We start from the raw sequence: 14,799 nt of genomic DNA on the forward strand, positions 1-14,799 counted from the left end.
TGCTGTATAGCCCATGAATCTCATCGGCTTTATCGTGAAAGTTTATTGTTTTTAATCCTAGTACAATCAGCTACCAGTTACATACAGTAAAAAACAAAAACAGCCACAAAGCAATGATGATAGAGATAGTCTGTGACATTGTACAGCGGAGGAAATGTTTTCTGGTGGAATCCTCCAGCAGACCCTCCACCTGGCTTCAGCAGTTAAGCTATCACTCCCTCCCTCCCCAAAATAGTTAAAAAGAAAAATTAATGTCTTGCTTGGGTACAGCAAGATTCTAATACCTCTTGGGGACACTGGAGAACTTTAAAAAACTAAAGTGGTAGAAACAAAACAAAAACCGAAACGTGGAAGGCAAGGTGACACACAACGAAGCTCCATGAGGTTGTGGCTTCAGATCACCTCAAAGCGAACCACCTGGAAAGAAAAGAAAAGGCTGTCACGCCATGGAACAGCAGGCAGAAAGTCCAGTAGACTCCAGCATCACATCATTCCACTCCTCAAATCTATAGAATCCAAGCTTTTCTCAACTCTTATATTAAGGGAGCCAGGTTGCAGAAAATTGCTCCCTTTTCCAACACCATGCACTGTAAATGTTGGCAAGTAGCACATACTTACTTTTTTAAGAACCAGAAAATAATACAAGAGAAGCATTTTTAGCAAAGCATGCTGTCTCCTTTATCTCAAACCCTTCAGAACAGCCACCCGGTAGAGGCTATTTATGCAACTGTGCGATCTTACCTTAGAGGAACAATGACTCCGTTCAAAAACTAAGTATCATATATATTTGGTTCGATTGAGGGCTTTCTCAGCCAGGTGACCACTTTCATCTGTGATCTTCTCCCAATCAGTCTGTCCGACCACAAAACCTATGGCCCTTTTCCTATCTGCGTCCTTCTTTTCTTCCAGGTCCGCCCATCTCACCTAAAAAGAACACAGCGTTAGGCTGGGCTTTAGGGAAAATAAATATGGAAAGAGCTTCTTCACTCTCTGGATAGTCTAAGGGATAGGGTAACTAATCTGAAACCAAGAGATAAAAACATTAGGAATTAACTGGGGAGAAGCAGAGAAAGCCATGTAAGTTACAGAAAGAAAACTCTGGTGAGTTACCAAATCCTAACCCTTCTAGCTCCTGAACAGTTCAGCTCTCAGCTCAGTCCTGGCGCCTACCTTTCCTCTGTCTCTCTCCTTCCTGGTTCGCTGATCTTACTTTTCCCTCTGCCTAGTCTTCCTACCTTACACGCTCAGTCCCTCCAACCCATTCTGCCAGAGTGATCCCAAAATACACACGGTTATGACTCTGACCTGCTTTAAATCCTTCTCCTGCCTAAAAAATAAAATCTAAGCACACCAGGTCCCTCTGGATTTGGCCCTGTCTACTCTCCAGTGGTGTTTCTGGGCAGTGCCTACAGCCTTTTATATAAGCAGTACGAAATTACTTCTAGCTCTCAGAGCACCTTGGGCCATTTCCCATCTCTGTAATTGTGCATATACTCATCTCCTTCCTGAAATGCCCTAACCCTGTCCACCTGCCGTAAGTCTACTCAGCTACCCCTGCTTTATCTTTCTTGTTCTTTGCCAATCAAATAATTAATCAATCATTGCTTCCTTAGAGCTACTTCTGGATTTTGACATGTTTACTTTTGAACTTTCACACTATAGTGCAATGATCTATTTATAGACCTGTCTTCCCTAAGAGACTAAAAATACCCTAGATCAGTGGACTTTTATTTATCTCTATACAACAAATATTTCTTGAAATCTAAACTTAGAAAATAGGGAGCTGTTACTATTTTCATTCATGGGATAAAGAGATGGACTCAACTGCTAGCATTTATGGAAATATGTAGATTTTAACTACAAATACATAGATCAGGGATATTTCCCTTGGTTGGTATTCTGACATTTTTAGAATATAAGCAAATACATTTTCAATTTTAGTAATATATCAAATATAGATTCTTATATAAACAATTAAAAAATAAGTAGATATATTCTGCATAAGCTGAAATACTTAAGGAGAAACTATGAACTGTGGACATAGCACCAAAGTCTGCAGAGATTATATATATATTTTTTAAAGATTTTATTTATTTATTTAACAGAAGGAGTGAGCACAAGTAGCAGGAGCATCAGACAGAGGGAGAGGGAGAAGTGGGCTCTCAGTGGGGAGTCTGACACAGGGCTAGATCCCAGGACCCTGGGATCACGACCTGAACTGAAGGCAGATGCCCAACAACTGAGCCACCCAGGAGCCTCATGCAGAGATTGTATTTTTTAAAAAGATTTATTTGAGAGAGAAGAAGAGAGCATAAGCACACAAGTGGGAGGGGCAGGGAGAGGGAGGGAGAATTTCAAGCAGACTCTGTACTGAGCTTGGAGCCTGACATGGGGCTTGATCTCACAACCCTGACATCATGACCTGAGCTGAAACCAAGAGTTGGACACTTAACTGACTGTACCACCCAGGTACCCCTAAGATTGTATTTTATTATTTATTTATTTTTAAAATTTATTTATTTGACAGAGACACAGCGAGAGAAGGAACACAAGCAGAGGGAGTGGGAGAGGGAGAAGCAGGCTTCCCACCAAGCAGGGAGCCTGATGTGGAGCTCGATCCCAGGACCCTGGGATCATGACCTGAGCTGAAGGCAGCTGCTTAACAACTGAGCCACCCAGGGGCCCCATAAGATTGTACTTTAAATTTAGCTTGTGATTTATTATCTGTGACAAGAAAACCAGAGCATGCATACTCCATGCTCTTCATACTGGACATAGAAATGCATTACTGCTCTTAGAGGTGTACTGACCTTCCCTATTTCCATTTACAGGTGCACTGACCTTCCCTATTACCATAATGAATGACTAGGCTTCTCCAAACAGCAACCATTTGGTCAAAGAGAACATAAGTAGTAATAGGAATGGGAAAAATTGGTAACACAATTTAAAAAAAATTTTTTTTCTTTAAAGATTTTATGTATATTCGACAGAGAGAGAGAGGGAATACAAGCAGGGGCAGGGACAGAGGGGCAAAGGGAGACGGGGAAGCAGGCTCCCCACTGAGCAGGGAGCCTGATGCAAGGGTTGATCCCAGGACCCTGAGATCATGACCTGAGCCAAAGACAGACACTTAAGCAACTGAACTACTCAGGCGCCCCAAGCCCAACTGTTTTTAAAAGCAGATTTTTAGTGGGTAAAAGACGTAAATTTCCTTCATGGACTTTAGAAAAAAAATAAATAAATAAACAAACAAACAAACAAGCCAGCCAGCCAGCCTAAATAATGTGGGCTTTTTGTATACAGAGCTCTCTGGGCTTTCTGCTATGGATTTATGCTGACTGTATTTATTTTGATAGATTCATACACTCTCTCAGTTGCCCTTGGGATCAAGGGGACACATTTTAGCAAAAAATGATTATGGTTAAGGGGAATGAAGAATGGACAGACTGGGGGCACCCAAGTGGCTCAGTGGGTTTATCCTCTGCCTTCAGCTCAGGTCCTGATCCCAGGGTCCTGAGATCGAGCCCCGCATCGGGCTCTCTGCTCAGCAGGGAGCCTGCTTCCCCCTCTCTCTGCCTGCCTACTTGTGATCTCTCTCTCTGTGTCAAATAAATAAATAAAAAATCTTAAAAAAAAAAAAAAAAGAATGGACAGATTGTGGCCATCGAAGAAAGAAATGGTAAAATAGTCCACAGTACATCTTTGGTACAGAGTTAAACACACTGGTCCATCTTACCCTGAACAAACTAAGAACTAACTTTTAAGTCTGTAGCTTAAATTAAGTCTTTAAAACTCAGATAAAATAAAGAACATAGGATTAGAATGAAAAATATGTAATTATTTTTTAAATAAGCAGTATGTTTTAGAACAAATGACCACAATTTTAAGTTGAAATTAAAATATTTTGGGGGGCCCTGGGTTGCTCAGTCAGTTAAGCATCTGCCTTTGGCTCAGGTCATAATTCCAGGGTCCTGGGATCAAGCCTCGAATCGGGTTTTTTGCTCCTCAAGGAGCGGGCTTCTCCCTCTCCCTTTGCCTACCACACCCCTGCTTGTGCTCGCTCACTCTCTGTCAAATACATAAATAAAATTTTTTTTTTAAATTTTATTTATGTATTTGACAGACAGAAACAGCCAGAGAGGGAACACAAGCAGTGGGAGTTGGGAGAGCGAGAAGCAGGCTTTCCACCAAGCAGGGAGCCTGATACAGGGCTCCATCCCAGGACCCTGGGATCATGACCTGAGTTGAAGGCAGATGCTTAATGGCTGAGCCACCCAGGTGCCCCCATAAATAAATTCTTTTTAAAAAATAAAAAACAAAATATTTTGGAAACTACTGTATTTTGTTCATATCTTTAATATGCACTGGTGCTATATTAACATTATTTATTTGCATCTTGGACTCCTCCACTGGAGGTCTGCTCTTAAGAGGCCTCATCTGCAGATCTGACACACACTCAACACTGTAGAATGAATGAATGATTACCCAAACACTAAATATCAGAGCAGAATAATGCTTTCAATTTGAAATGGTTTCTTAAATGTCAGTGCCTCTCTTAATCTTCCTAGCGGTACTTTAACTGAGATTTACCATCTTTTTTTTTTTTTTTCCATTTATCTTAACCATTAAAAAAATGTACAATATAGAAAAGTCTTGACTAACACTCAAAGGTTTGAGGTATATATGTTTCAGCCACTATCATTAAAAATATTTCTAAAATGTGTGAGTCCTGCAAACAAGGGAACTGTTCACCTTCCATTCATCAAAGAAACACAAAGTCCACTGGAGCTACCATTTTATGCCCAACTAAGGAACCAAAATTCTTTTAAAAAAAATTATATTTAAAAAATATAACATTTTTATAAAATTCTAGTTATGATTAACCCTATAGAACTACCTTCTTGTTATAGTGGACATTAATCCTAGCAACCTGCCTGGTATTTGTAAAAAAAAACCTCAATTATAAAGAAAGCAAGAGACTCCAGAAAAGGAATAAGTTATGAATTCTGCATTAGTTGCTACCCGCAGGAGCTCCTTGTGGTCTGGTGTTGATTTGGTGAGTGGTTTTAGAGTTAAAAACTATTTGAAATGAGGATATGAGGCAGGGGAGGAGTCAAAGATAAGCCACTTCAAAGAACTAGGATGTGGGGGTCAAGAAGATGGCAGCAAAGTAGGAGGACCCTGGGCTCACCTTGGCCCACAAATACAACTAGATAACTATCAAATCATCCTAAATAGGGGCGCCTGGGTGGGTTAAAGCCTCTGCCTTCGACTCAGGTCATGATCCCAGGGTCCTGATCCCAGGATTCTGGGATCAAGCCCCACATCATTGGGCTCTCTGCTCAGCAGGAAGCCTGCTTCTTCCTCTCTCTCTCTGCCTGCCTCTCTGCCTACTTGTGATCTCTTGTCTGTCAAATAAATAAATAAAATCTTTGGGGGAAAAAAGTCATCCTAAATACACCAGAAATCAAGCTGAAGACTGGCAGAACAAACCACACAACTAAAGGTAGAGGAGATGCCACACTGAAGAAGGTAGAAAGTGTAAAGAGGCAGTTTGGGAGAGAAATGGAGGGAGCAGTGGTCAGGGAGAAGGGGGAGAGACATACTAACACACTGGGGAGTGCAGGGGAAAACGAAACCCCATCTAATTGTCTTGGAAAGCAAGAGGGGCTGAATTTCATGACTTCTGGTAATGGAGTTTCAAAAGTCAGCAGGCTTGGCTGGAGACAGCCCTGAGGGCACTGCCCTGCTCTTGGAGAGAAGACAGGCAAGCGTGCAGCATGGTAACAGCAATCGAGTGCCTGTGGCATACAGTGGGAAGGTCCTTTGCTCATCTTGGAGCACACCCCCGAGAGAGCATTCACAGAGAGAGACTCCTCTGGAAACAAAGAACTGGCCAGCACCATTTCCCTCCCCTGCCCCGGAAGCACAACAAGCGCAGGACTACCTGTGGGAACCAGCACTGACACCCAACACTTGACACTCACTACCTAACTTGCCTAAACCGAGACCCCTCCCCAACCCGAGACCCCTCCCCACTCTGTGCATGCACAAACTCTGGTGGACCTGCCTCTCCCAATCACCCTAGCCTCAGTCCCAGCAAGCAGAAACCCTCTCCCCAAGACTGAACCAGTCTTGCTCACGCTGCCATCTCCGGAGGTAGGGGTTTTGCAGAGCTTCGGTTCTGGCAGTGGGGGCAACAGGTCTCATTTCACAAACCGACCACAGAACACCTAGTTAAAATGTACTACATTCAGGCCAGGGACCTAACACTGCCCACAACTAGCAAAGAGCCTCTGCAGACAACTAGCCTGAAGGATAAAATGGCTAGGACAAAAGAGCAGACCTTATGCAGCATATACTCCCAGAAGCATATACTCCTGGAAGTGCCAGGCCTTGGGGAATAGGGGATAAAGAGCAGGGCACTACAGGACCTCTTCTTCATAAGGCCATCACCCTCAAGAATGAGAGATGTAGCTGACTTTCCTAACACACAGAAAGAGGCACAGAGAGTTAGACAAAATGAGAAAACAGAAATTTATCCTAAAGGAAAGAACAAGGACAGGGCCAGAAATCTAAGCAAAACAGATATAAGTAACATGCCTAATAAAGAATTTGAAGTAATGATCATAAAGATAGTCACTGGATCTGAGAAAAGAGTGGAGGACATCAGTGAGACCCTTAGCAGAGAGAGAGAGAAGGAATAGCACAGCAGAGATAAAGAGTACAATAAATGAAATGAGAAACATGCTTGAGGGAATGAACAGCAGGATGGAAGAAGCGGAAGAAGGAATTAGTGATCTTAGGAGACCGAGTAATGGAAAGTAATAGGGCTGAACAAAGGAGACAAAAAACAATTATGCAAAATGAGAATAGTCTTAGGGCACTCAGTGACTCTATCAAATGTAATAACATTCTTATTATAGGAGTCTCAGAAGAAGGAGAGAGACAAGAGGGGACAGAAAATTTATTTGAAGAAATAGAAATAATAGCTAAAAACTTCCCTAATCTGGGGAAGGAAACATATCCAGATCCAGAAAGCACAAAGAACTCCCACCAAAATCAACAAAAGCAGATCCACACCAAGACATATTGTAATTAAACTGGCAAAATATAATAATAAAGAAAAAGTCTTAAAAGGAACAAGACAAAAGAAGGCAGTAACTTACAAGGGAAAACTCATAAGGCTAGCAGGAGATTTTTCAGCAGATACTTTCCAAGCCAGAAGAGAGTGGCATGATATATTCAAAGTGCTAAATGGGAAAAATCTGCTGTGGAGAATACACTATTCAGTAAGGCTATCATTCAGAAAGGAGAGATAGAGAGTTTCTGAGACAAACAAAAAACAAGGAAGTTCATGATCAGTAAACCAGCCCTGCAAGAAATATTAAAGGGGACTCTGACTGGAAAGGAGAGCAAAAGTGACAGTATAAAGGTATGAAACACAAAAGCAATAAAAATGAATATTTCTGTTAAAAAATCAGTCAAGGCGGGGTGCCTGGGTGGCTCAGTTGGTTGAGCAACTGCCTTCAGCTCAGGTCATGATCCTGGAGTCCCAGGATCAAGTCCCACATTGGGCTCCTTGCTCAGCAGGGGGTCTGCTTCTCTCTCTGCCCCTCCCCCGCTCATGTTCTCGTTCTCATTCTCTCTCTCTCAAGTAAATAAATAAATAAAATCTTAAAAAAAAAAACAGTCAAGGAACTCACAAAATAAAAGGATGTAAAATATTACAACATATACTTAAAAATGTGGGGAGGAAAGGCAAAAACAATGAGTTCAAACTTAAATGACTATTAATATAGACTGCTACATGCAGAAGAGTGCAAACCTAAAGATAACCATACATCAAAAACCACTAATAAATATGCAAAGAATGAGGAGAATGAAATAAAATACATCACTAAAGAAAATCAGCAAACCACGAGAGAAAGACAAGAAAGGATCAGAGAATACCTTCAGAAACAACCACAAAACATAATAAAATGACAATAAAAACATATTTGTCAATAATTATACTGAATGTAAATGGACTAAATGCTCCAATTAAGACATATGGTGATGGAATAATAAAAAAATAAAAAATAATTAAAAAGATAATAAAAAAAATGAGACCCATCTATATGCTGCCTATAAGAGACTCATTTTAGACCTAAAGGCACCTGCAGATTGAAAATGAGGGGATAGAGAAATATCTATCCTGCAAATGGATGTCAAAAGAAAGCCAGAGTAGCAATACTTACATTGGACAAAATACTTTAAAACAAAAACTGTAGGGGCACCTGGGTGGCTCAGTGTGTTAAAGCCTCTGCCTTCAGCTCAGGTCAAGATCCCAGTGGATCGAGCCCCACATCGGGCTCTCTGCTTAGCAGGGAGCCTGCTTCCTCCTCTCTCTCTCTCTGCCTGCCTCTCTGCCTACTTGTGATCTCTGTCAAATAAATAAATAAATAAAATATTTAAAAACAAAAAACCCAAAGACTGAAACAAGAGATAAAGAAGGACATAATAGTAACAACGAGAGAGACAATCCAAAAAGAAGATATAACAACTGTAAATATTTACGCACCCAACAAGGGAACACCTAAATACATAAAACAGTTAATAACAAACATAAAGGAACTAATCAATAATACAGTAATAGTATGGGACTTTAACACCCCTCTTACGTCAATAGATCATCTAAACAGAAAATCAACAAAGAAACAATGGCTTTGAACGACACTTTGGAACAGATGGATTTAACAGACATATTCAGAACATTCCAGTCTAGAACAGCAGAACACACATTCTTTTCAAGTACATATGGAACATTCTCCAGAAGATACCACATATTTAGCCCACAAAACAAGCCTCAACAGATTCAAGATGAAAGTCATACCATTCATCTTTTCTGACCACAATGCTATGAAACTAAAAGTCAACCACAAGAAAAAATCTGGAAAGAGCACAGATATGTGGAGGTTAAATAATGTGCTACTGTGAATGAATGGGTCAAAAAGGAAATAAAAGAAGAAATTTAAAAAGTACATGGAAACTAATGAAAATGAAAATACAACAGACCAAAACCTCTGGGATGCGGCAGAAGCGGTTCTAAGAGGGAAGTATAAAATATTATAGGCATACCTCAAGAAGAAAAATCTCAAACAATTTAACCTGACACCTAAAGAAGCTAGGAAAAAAAAGAACAAAATATAAAACCAGAAGAAGAAAGGAAATAATAAACATGAGAACAGAAATAAGTGATACAGAAACTAAAAAAACAATAGAACAGACCAACGAAACCAGGAGCTAGTTCAATATCAGTATCAATTAAATCGATAAACCTCCAGCCAGCCTTACCAAGTAAAAAAGAGAAAGGACTCAAAAATCACAAATGAGAGAGGAGAGATAAAAACCAACACAACAGAAATACAAACAATTATACGTGAGTATTATGAAAAACTATATGCCAACAAACCCAGACAACCTAGAGGAAGTAGATAAATTCCTAGAAACATAAAACTACCAAAACTGAAACAGTAAGAAATAGAAAATTTGAACAGACTGATAACCAGCAAAGAAATGGAATCAGGAATCGAAAAACTGCCAACAAACAAAAGTCCAGGACCAGATGGCTTCACGGGCAAATTCTACCAAACACTTAAAGAGTTAATAGGGGGCGCCTGGGTGGCTCAGTGGGTTAAAGCCTCTGCCTTCAGCTCGGGTCATGATTCCAGGGTCCTGGAATCGAGCCCCACATCGGGCTCTTTGCTCAGCAGGGAGCCTGCTTCCTCCTCTCTCTCTGCCTGCCTCTCTGCCTACTTGTAATCTCTGTCTGTCAAATAAATAAATAAAATCTTAAAAAAAAAAGAGTTAATAGCTCTCAAACTATTCTGAAAAACAGAAAAGGAAAACTTCCATATTCATCCTATAAGGCAGCATTATTCTCATAACAAAATCAGAGAAAGACACCACTAAAAAAGAGATCTATAGGCCAATATCCCTGATGAATGTAGATGTAAAATCCTTAACAAAATACTAGCATACTGAATCCAACAGTACATTAAAAAAAATCATTCACCACAATCAAGTGGGATTTATTCCTGGGTTTCCAGGGTAATTCATATTTGCACATCAATCAACGTCACATCAATAAGATAAAGGATAAGAACCATATGATCATTTCAACAGATGGAGAAAAAGCATTTGACAAAGTACAACATCCATTTATGATAAAAACCCTCAACAAATTAGGTTTAGAGGGAACACAACTCAACATAATAAAGGCCATATATGAAAAGCCCACAGCCAGTATCATCTTTAAAGGGAAAAAAACGGAGAGAACAGAAACAAAACAAGGATATTCACTCTCACTACTTTTATTCAACATAATTCTAGAAATCCTAGACACAGCAATCAGACAACAAAAAGGACAAAAAGGCATCTAAGTCAGTAAGTAAGCAGTAAAACTTTCCCTATTTGCAGACAACATGATACTACATAAAGAAAATATGAAAGACTCCACCGAAAAATGCTACACGAATTTAGCAAAGTCACAGGATACAAAAATCAATGTGCAGAAATCTGTTACACTTCTATAAACCAATAATGAAACTGCAGCAAAAGAAATTAAGAAAACAACCCCATTTACAACTGCACCAAAAAGAATCAGATACCCAGGAATAAACCTAGCCAAAGAAGTGAAAGACCCGTACTCTGAAAACTATAAAACACTGAGGAAAGAAATTGAAGATGACACAAAGAAATGGGAAGACATTCCATTCTCATGGATTAAAAGAACAAATCTTGTTAAAATGTCTATACTCTATCCTAAGCAATCTACACATTTAATGCAATCCCTATCAAAATAGCAACGTCATTTTTCTCAGAACTAGAACAACAATTCTAAAATTTGTATGGAACCACAAAAGATCCCAAATAGCCAAAGCAATCTTGAAAAAGCAAAGCAAAGCTGGAGGCATCACAATTCTGGACTTCAAGTTAAATTAAAGCTGCAGTAATTGAAACCATATGGTACTGGCACAAAAACAGACACACAGATCAATGGAACAGAATAGAAAACTCAGAAATGAATCTACCTACCTACCTACCATTTATAATGGTCAACATAAATTGACCATTAATATGGTCAACTAATCTTCAACAAAGCAAGAAAGAATATCTAATGGGAAAAAGCCTCCTCAACAAATGGTGTTGGAAAAACTGGATAGCATCATGTAAAAGAAAGAAACTGGACCATGTTTCATACACAAAAATAAATTCAAAATGAATTAAAGATCTAAATGTGAGACCAGAAACCACAAAAATCCTAGAAGAGAACACACACAGTAACTTCTATGACACAGGCTGTAGCAACCTCTTCCTGGTCTTCTAAGGCAAGGGAAACAAAAGCAAAAATAAACTACTGGGACTACTTTAAAACAAAAAGTTTATGCATAGCAAAGGAAACAATCAACAAAACTAAAAGACAACTTATGGAATGGGAGAAGATATTTGCAAATGACATATCCAATAACGGGTTAGTATCCACATTACATAAAGAACTAATAAAACTCAAGAACCAAAAACCAAATAATCCAATTAAAACATGGGCAGAAGATATGAACAGACATTTCTCCAAAGACACACAAGATGGCCAACAGACACATGAAAAGACGCTCATCATCACTTATCATCAAGGGAAATGCAAATCAAAACTATAATAAGATATCACTTCAAACCCGTCAGAATGGCTAAAATCAACAGCACAAGAAACAACAGGTGCTGGCAAGGATGTGGAGAAAAAGGAACACTTACACACTATTGGTGGGAATGCAAGCTGGTGCAGCCACTGTGAAAAACAGTATGGAGGTTCCTCCAAAGTTAAAAATACAACTACCCTATAATCTAGCAATTGCACTACTGGGTATTTATCCAAAGAATACAAAAACACTAACTCAAAGGGATACATGTACTTCTATGTTTACAACAGCATTATTTACAATAACCAAATTATGGAAGCAGCCTAAGTGTCCACCGATTAATGAGTGGATAAAGATATGGGGTGTGTGTGTGTAAATAATGCTAAGCGAAATAAGTAAGTCAGAGAAAGACAACTATTATACGGTTTTACTCATATGTGGAATTTAAGAAACAAATGATCAAAGGGGAAAAAAGAGAAAGAGACAAATAAATAAAAAGACTCTTAGAGCACTTGGGTCACTCAGTCAGTTGAGTACCCGACCCTTGGTTTGGGTTTGGGTCATGATCTCATAGGTCCTGAGATCAAGCCCTGCTTCGGGCTCTACGCTCAGTGCAGAGTCTGCTTGAGATATCTCTCCCTCTTTCTCTGCCCCCGCCCTACGTATGCTCTTTCTCTCTCTCTCTCAAATAAATAAATAAATAAATAAATAAATAAATAAATAAATAAAATCTTTAAAAAAAAAAAAAAAAAAAAGAAAGAAAAGAAACAGACTCTCAAGTATAAAGGACAAACTGAGGATTACCAGAGGGGAGGTGATGGGGGGTGGGGGGAATGGGTGAAATAGTCCATGGGGAATAAGGAGTGCACTTGTCATGATGAGCACCAGCTGCTGAATGGAAGTACTGAATTACTACATTGTACACCTAAAACTAGTATAACATGGTATGTTAACTAACTGGAATTAAAATAAAAACTTAAAAAAAAAAAACCCAACAACTAGGATGTGCACAGCCTAATTCTCTTTGTTCACCCAGCTTACACAGTAAATTACATGGGATTACATACTCCAGAGAGTAACAGTTATTTGATTAAAAATAAACCAGAGAAAATATTTCTCATTTGAGATCATTCATTGTTACTGAACTATACCAAATTATTATTCCCAAGGAGGAGCTATTTCTAATTCTTTTTTTTCCCTCCAAAGGGAGTTTTTAAATTTTTTAAAATTCCTTTATTTGTCAGAGAGAGAGAGAACACAAGCAGGGATAGAAGCTGGCAGAGAGAGAAGCAAGCTCCCTGCTGAGCAAGGAGCCTGATGCAGGACTTGATCCCAGGAATCAACACAGGTAGTGCCTGGATGGAGTGAGGCACACAGAAGGCCCCTAATCACCCTTTTCCCTCCTTTCCAGGTACATAGACACGGGTGGGCCTAGGGGCCATCTGAACTATTTAAAAGAGCTTGGAAAACTGGAGTTCTTTGTAATGTTATCCAGTGTAATGAACTGTTACTGGCATTTTTATTCTCGTACAATAAATACTCTTTCAATATTAAAAGTACTGCAGAAATCCATAAAAAAGAAAAGATGTGTAAAGATAAAGAAATGACACACAACGTCATCTTAATTAAGGAAATGCAGATGCCATTTTTGTCTTACCTATCAAATTGTCAAAAGTTTAAAAGTCTGATAATAGCACCTTCAGTGTAAGTGTGGAAAAACAGGCATTTACTTACATGTGGGTGTATGAACAGATGTAATCTTTTTGGAAAGAGAGCTCACAGTATTTGTCAAACTGATAGAAGATTGCAGCTTTAGTGCTTTCTACCCTAGGGATATACTTTCAAAATGATGCCAAGAACATATGCACCATAACTTTCCCCATAGTATTTACATTAACAATACAGTGAAAACAGCATAAGTATCCATCAGTTAGGGACCTGATAACTGTACAACCAAGCATTAGGTAGCTATTTAAAAAGAATGGTAGGTCTGTATATACTTAAATAGGAAGACCAAGAGATATTAGCTAGACAAGGCATAACATGATTTTTTACTTTGTTAATTTTGTTTTGTTTTGTTTTTTTTTTTAAAGATTTTATTTATTTATTTGACAGACAGAGATCACAAGCAGGCAGAGAGGCAGGCAGAGAGAGAGGAGGAAGCAGGCTCCCCGCCGAGCAGAGAGCCCGATGCGGGGCTCGATCCCATGACCCCGAGATCAGGACCTGAGCCGAAGGCAGCGGCTTAACCCACTGAGCCACCCAGGCGCCCCTGTTAATTTTGTTTTAAAGGATATACACAAAGGTCACTTTTCCTAAATTTAATGTCTGTACAATGTTTTGGTTACATTTCTCTGCTCCTTTTCATAGCAAAGTTCATCAAAAAGGTGTCTCCATCTGCTGCTCATCTGCTCCATCCATCCCCTCACAGTTCATTTCCTGTTACTTCTTTAGTCTGCTAAAGAAGAGAGTTAAAGGGCACAAGCCCTTTAACTCTCTAAGAAAACTTGACTGATTACTGATCAGTGATCTCCATGTTGCCAAACCTAATAGCCATTTCTCTGTTCCCAATTTACTTGCCTTCTCTGTATCATTTAAGAATTAACTACTCTTGGGGCGCCTGGGTGGCTCAGTGGGTTAAGCCTCTGCCTTCGGCTCAGGTCATGATCTCAGGGTCCTGGGATCGAGCCCCGCATCGGGCTCTCTGCTCAGCAGGGAGCCTGCTTCCCTCTCTCTCTCTCTCTCTGCCTGCTTGTGACCTCTGTCAAATAAATAAATAAAATCTTAAAAAAAAAAAAAAAAAGAATTAACTACTCTTTACTTCTTAAAACATTCACCTCTACGTGAATTTCTAAATTTTGAGGTCCTGCGTCTTATTATCATTTCTAACTTAAATGGTCCCTCACTGACCTCGTTTTTTAGTCTCAAACTGGACTCCCCTGGTTTTCTCTGACTCAGTAAATGGCACCACACACATGGCATGCTTACAGCCAGAACCCTGAAGATTCACCTTTGTTTCCAGCCACTCCTGGACCCTCTATATCTAATCCACTAGGAAATCCTACAGATTCTTGGGGCACCTGGGCGGCTCAGTTGGTTAAGCATCTCACTCCTGATGTCA

The 14,799-nt window shown here is 39.5% G+C and overlaps 1 protein-coding gene across 1 annotated transcript in view; it reads right to left on the bottom strand.

The window, feature by feature from the left end:
* Positions 1–14,799, bottom strand: part of YLPM1 (YLP motif containing 1) — a 77,309-nt gene continuing 62,510 nt past the window's right edge. Inside the window, 2 exon segments of the mRNA XM_047736138.1 lie at positions 1–417; positions 742–924. Coding sequence (XP_047592094.1) covers positions 778–924 — 147 coding nt within the window. The 3' untranslated portion in view covers positions 1–417; positions 742–777.

The sequence above is a fragment of the Lutra lutra genome, chromosome 7 (genome assembly GCF_902655055.1).
Source record: "Lutra lutra chromosome 7, mLutLut1.2, whole genome shotgun sequence".
In the NCBI taxonomy this organism is placed as follows: domain Eukaryota; kingdom Metazoa; phylum Chordata; class Mammalia; order Carnivora; family Mustelidae; genus Lutra; species Lutra lutra.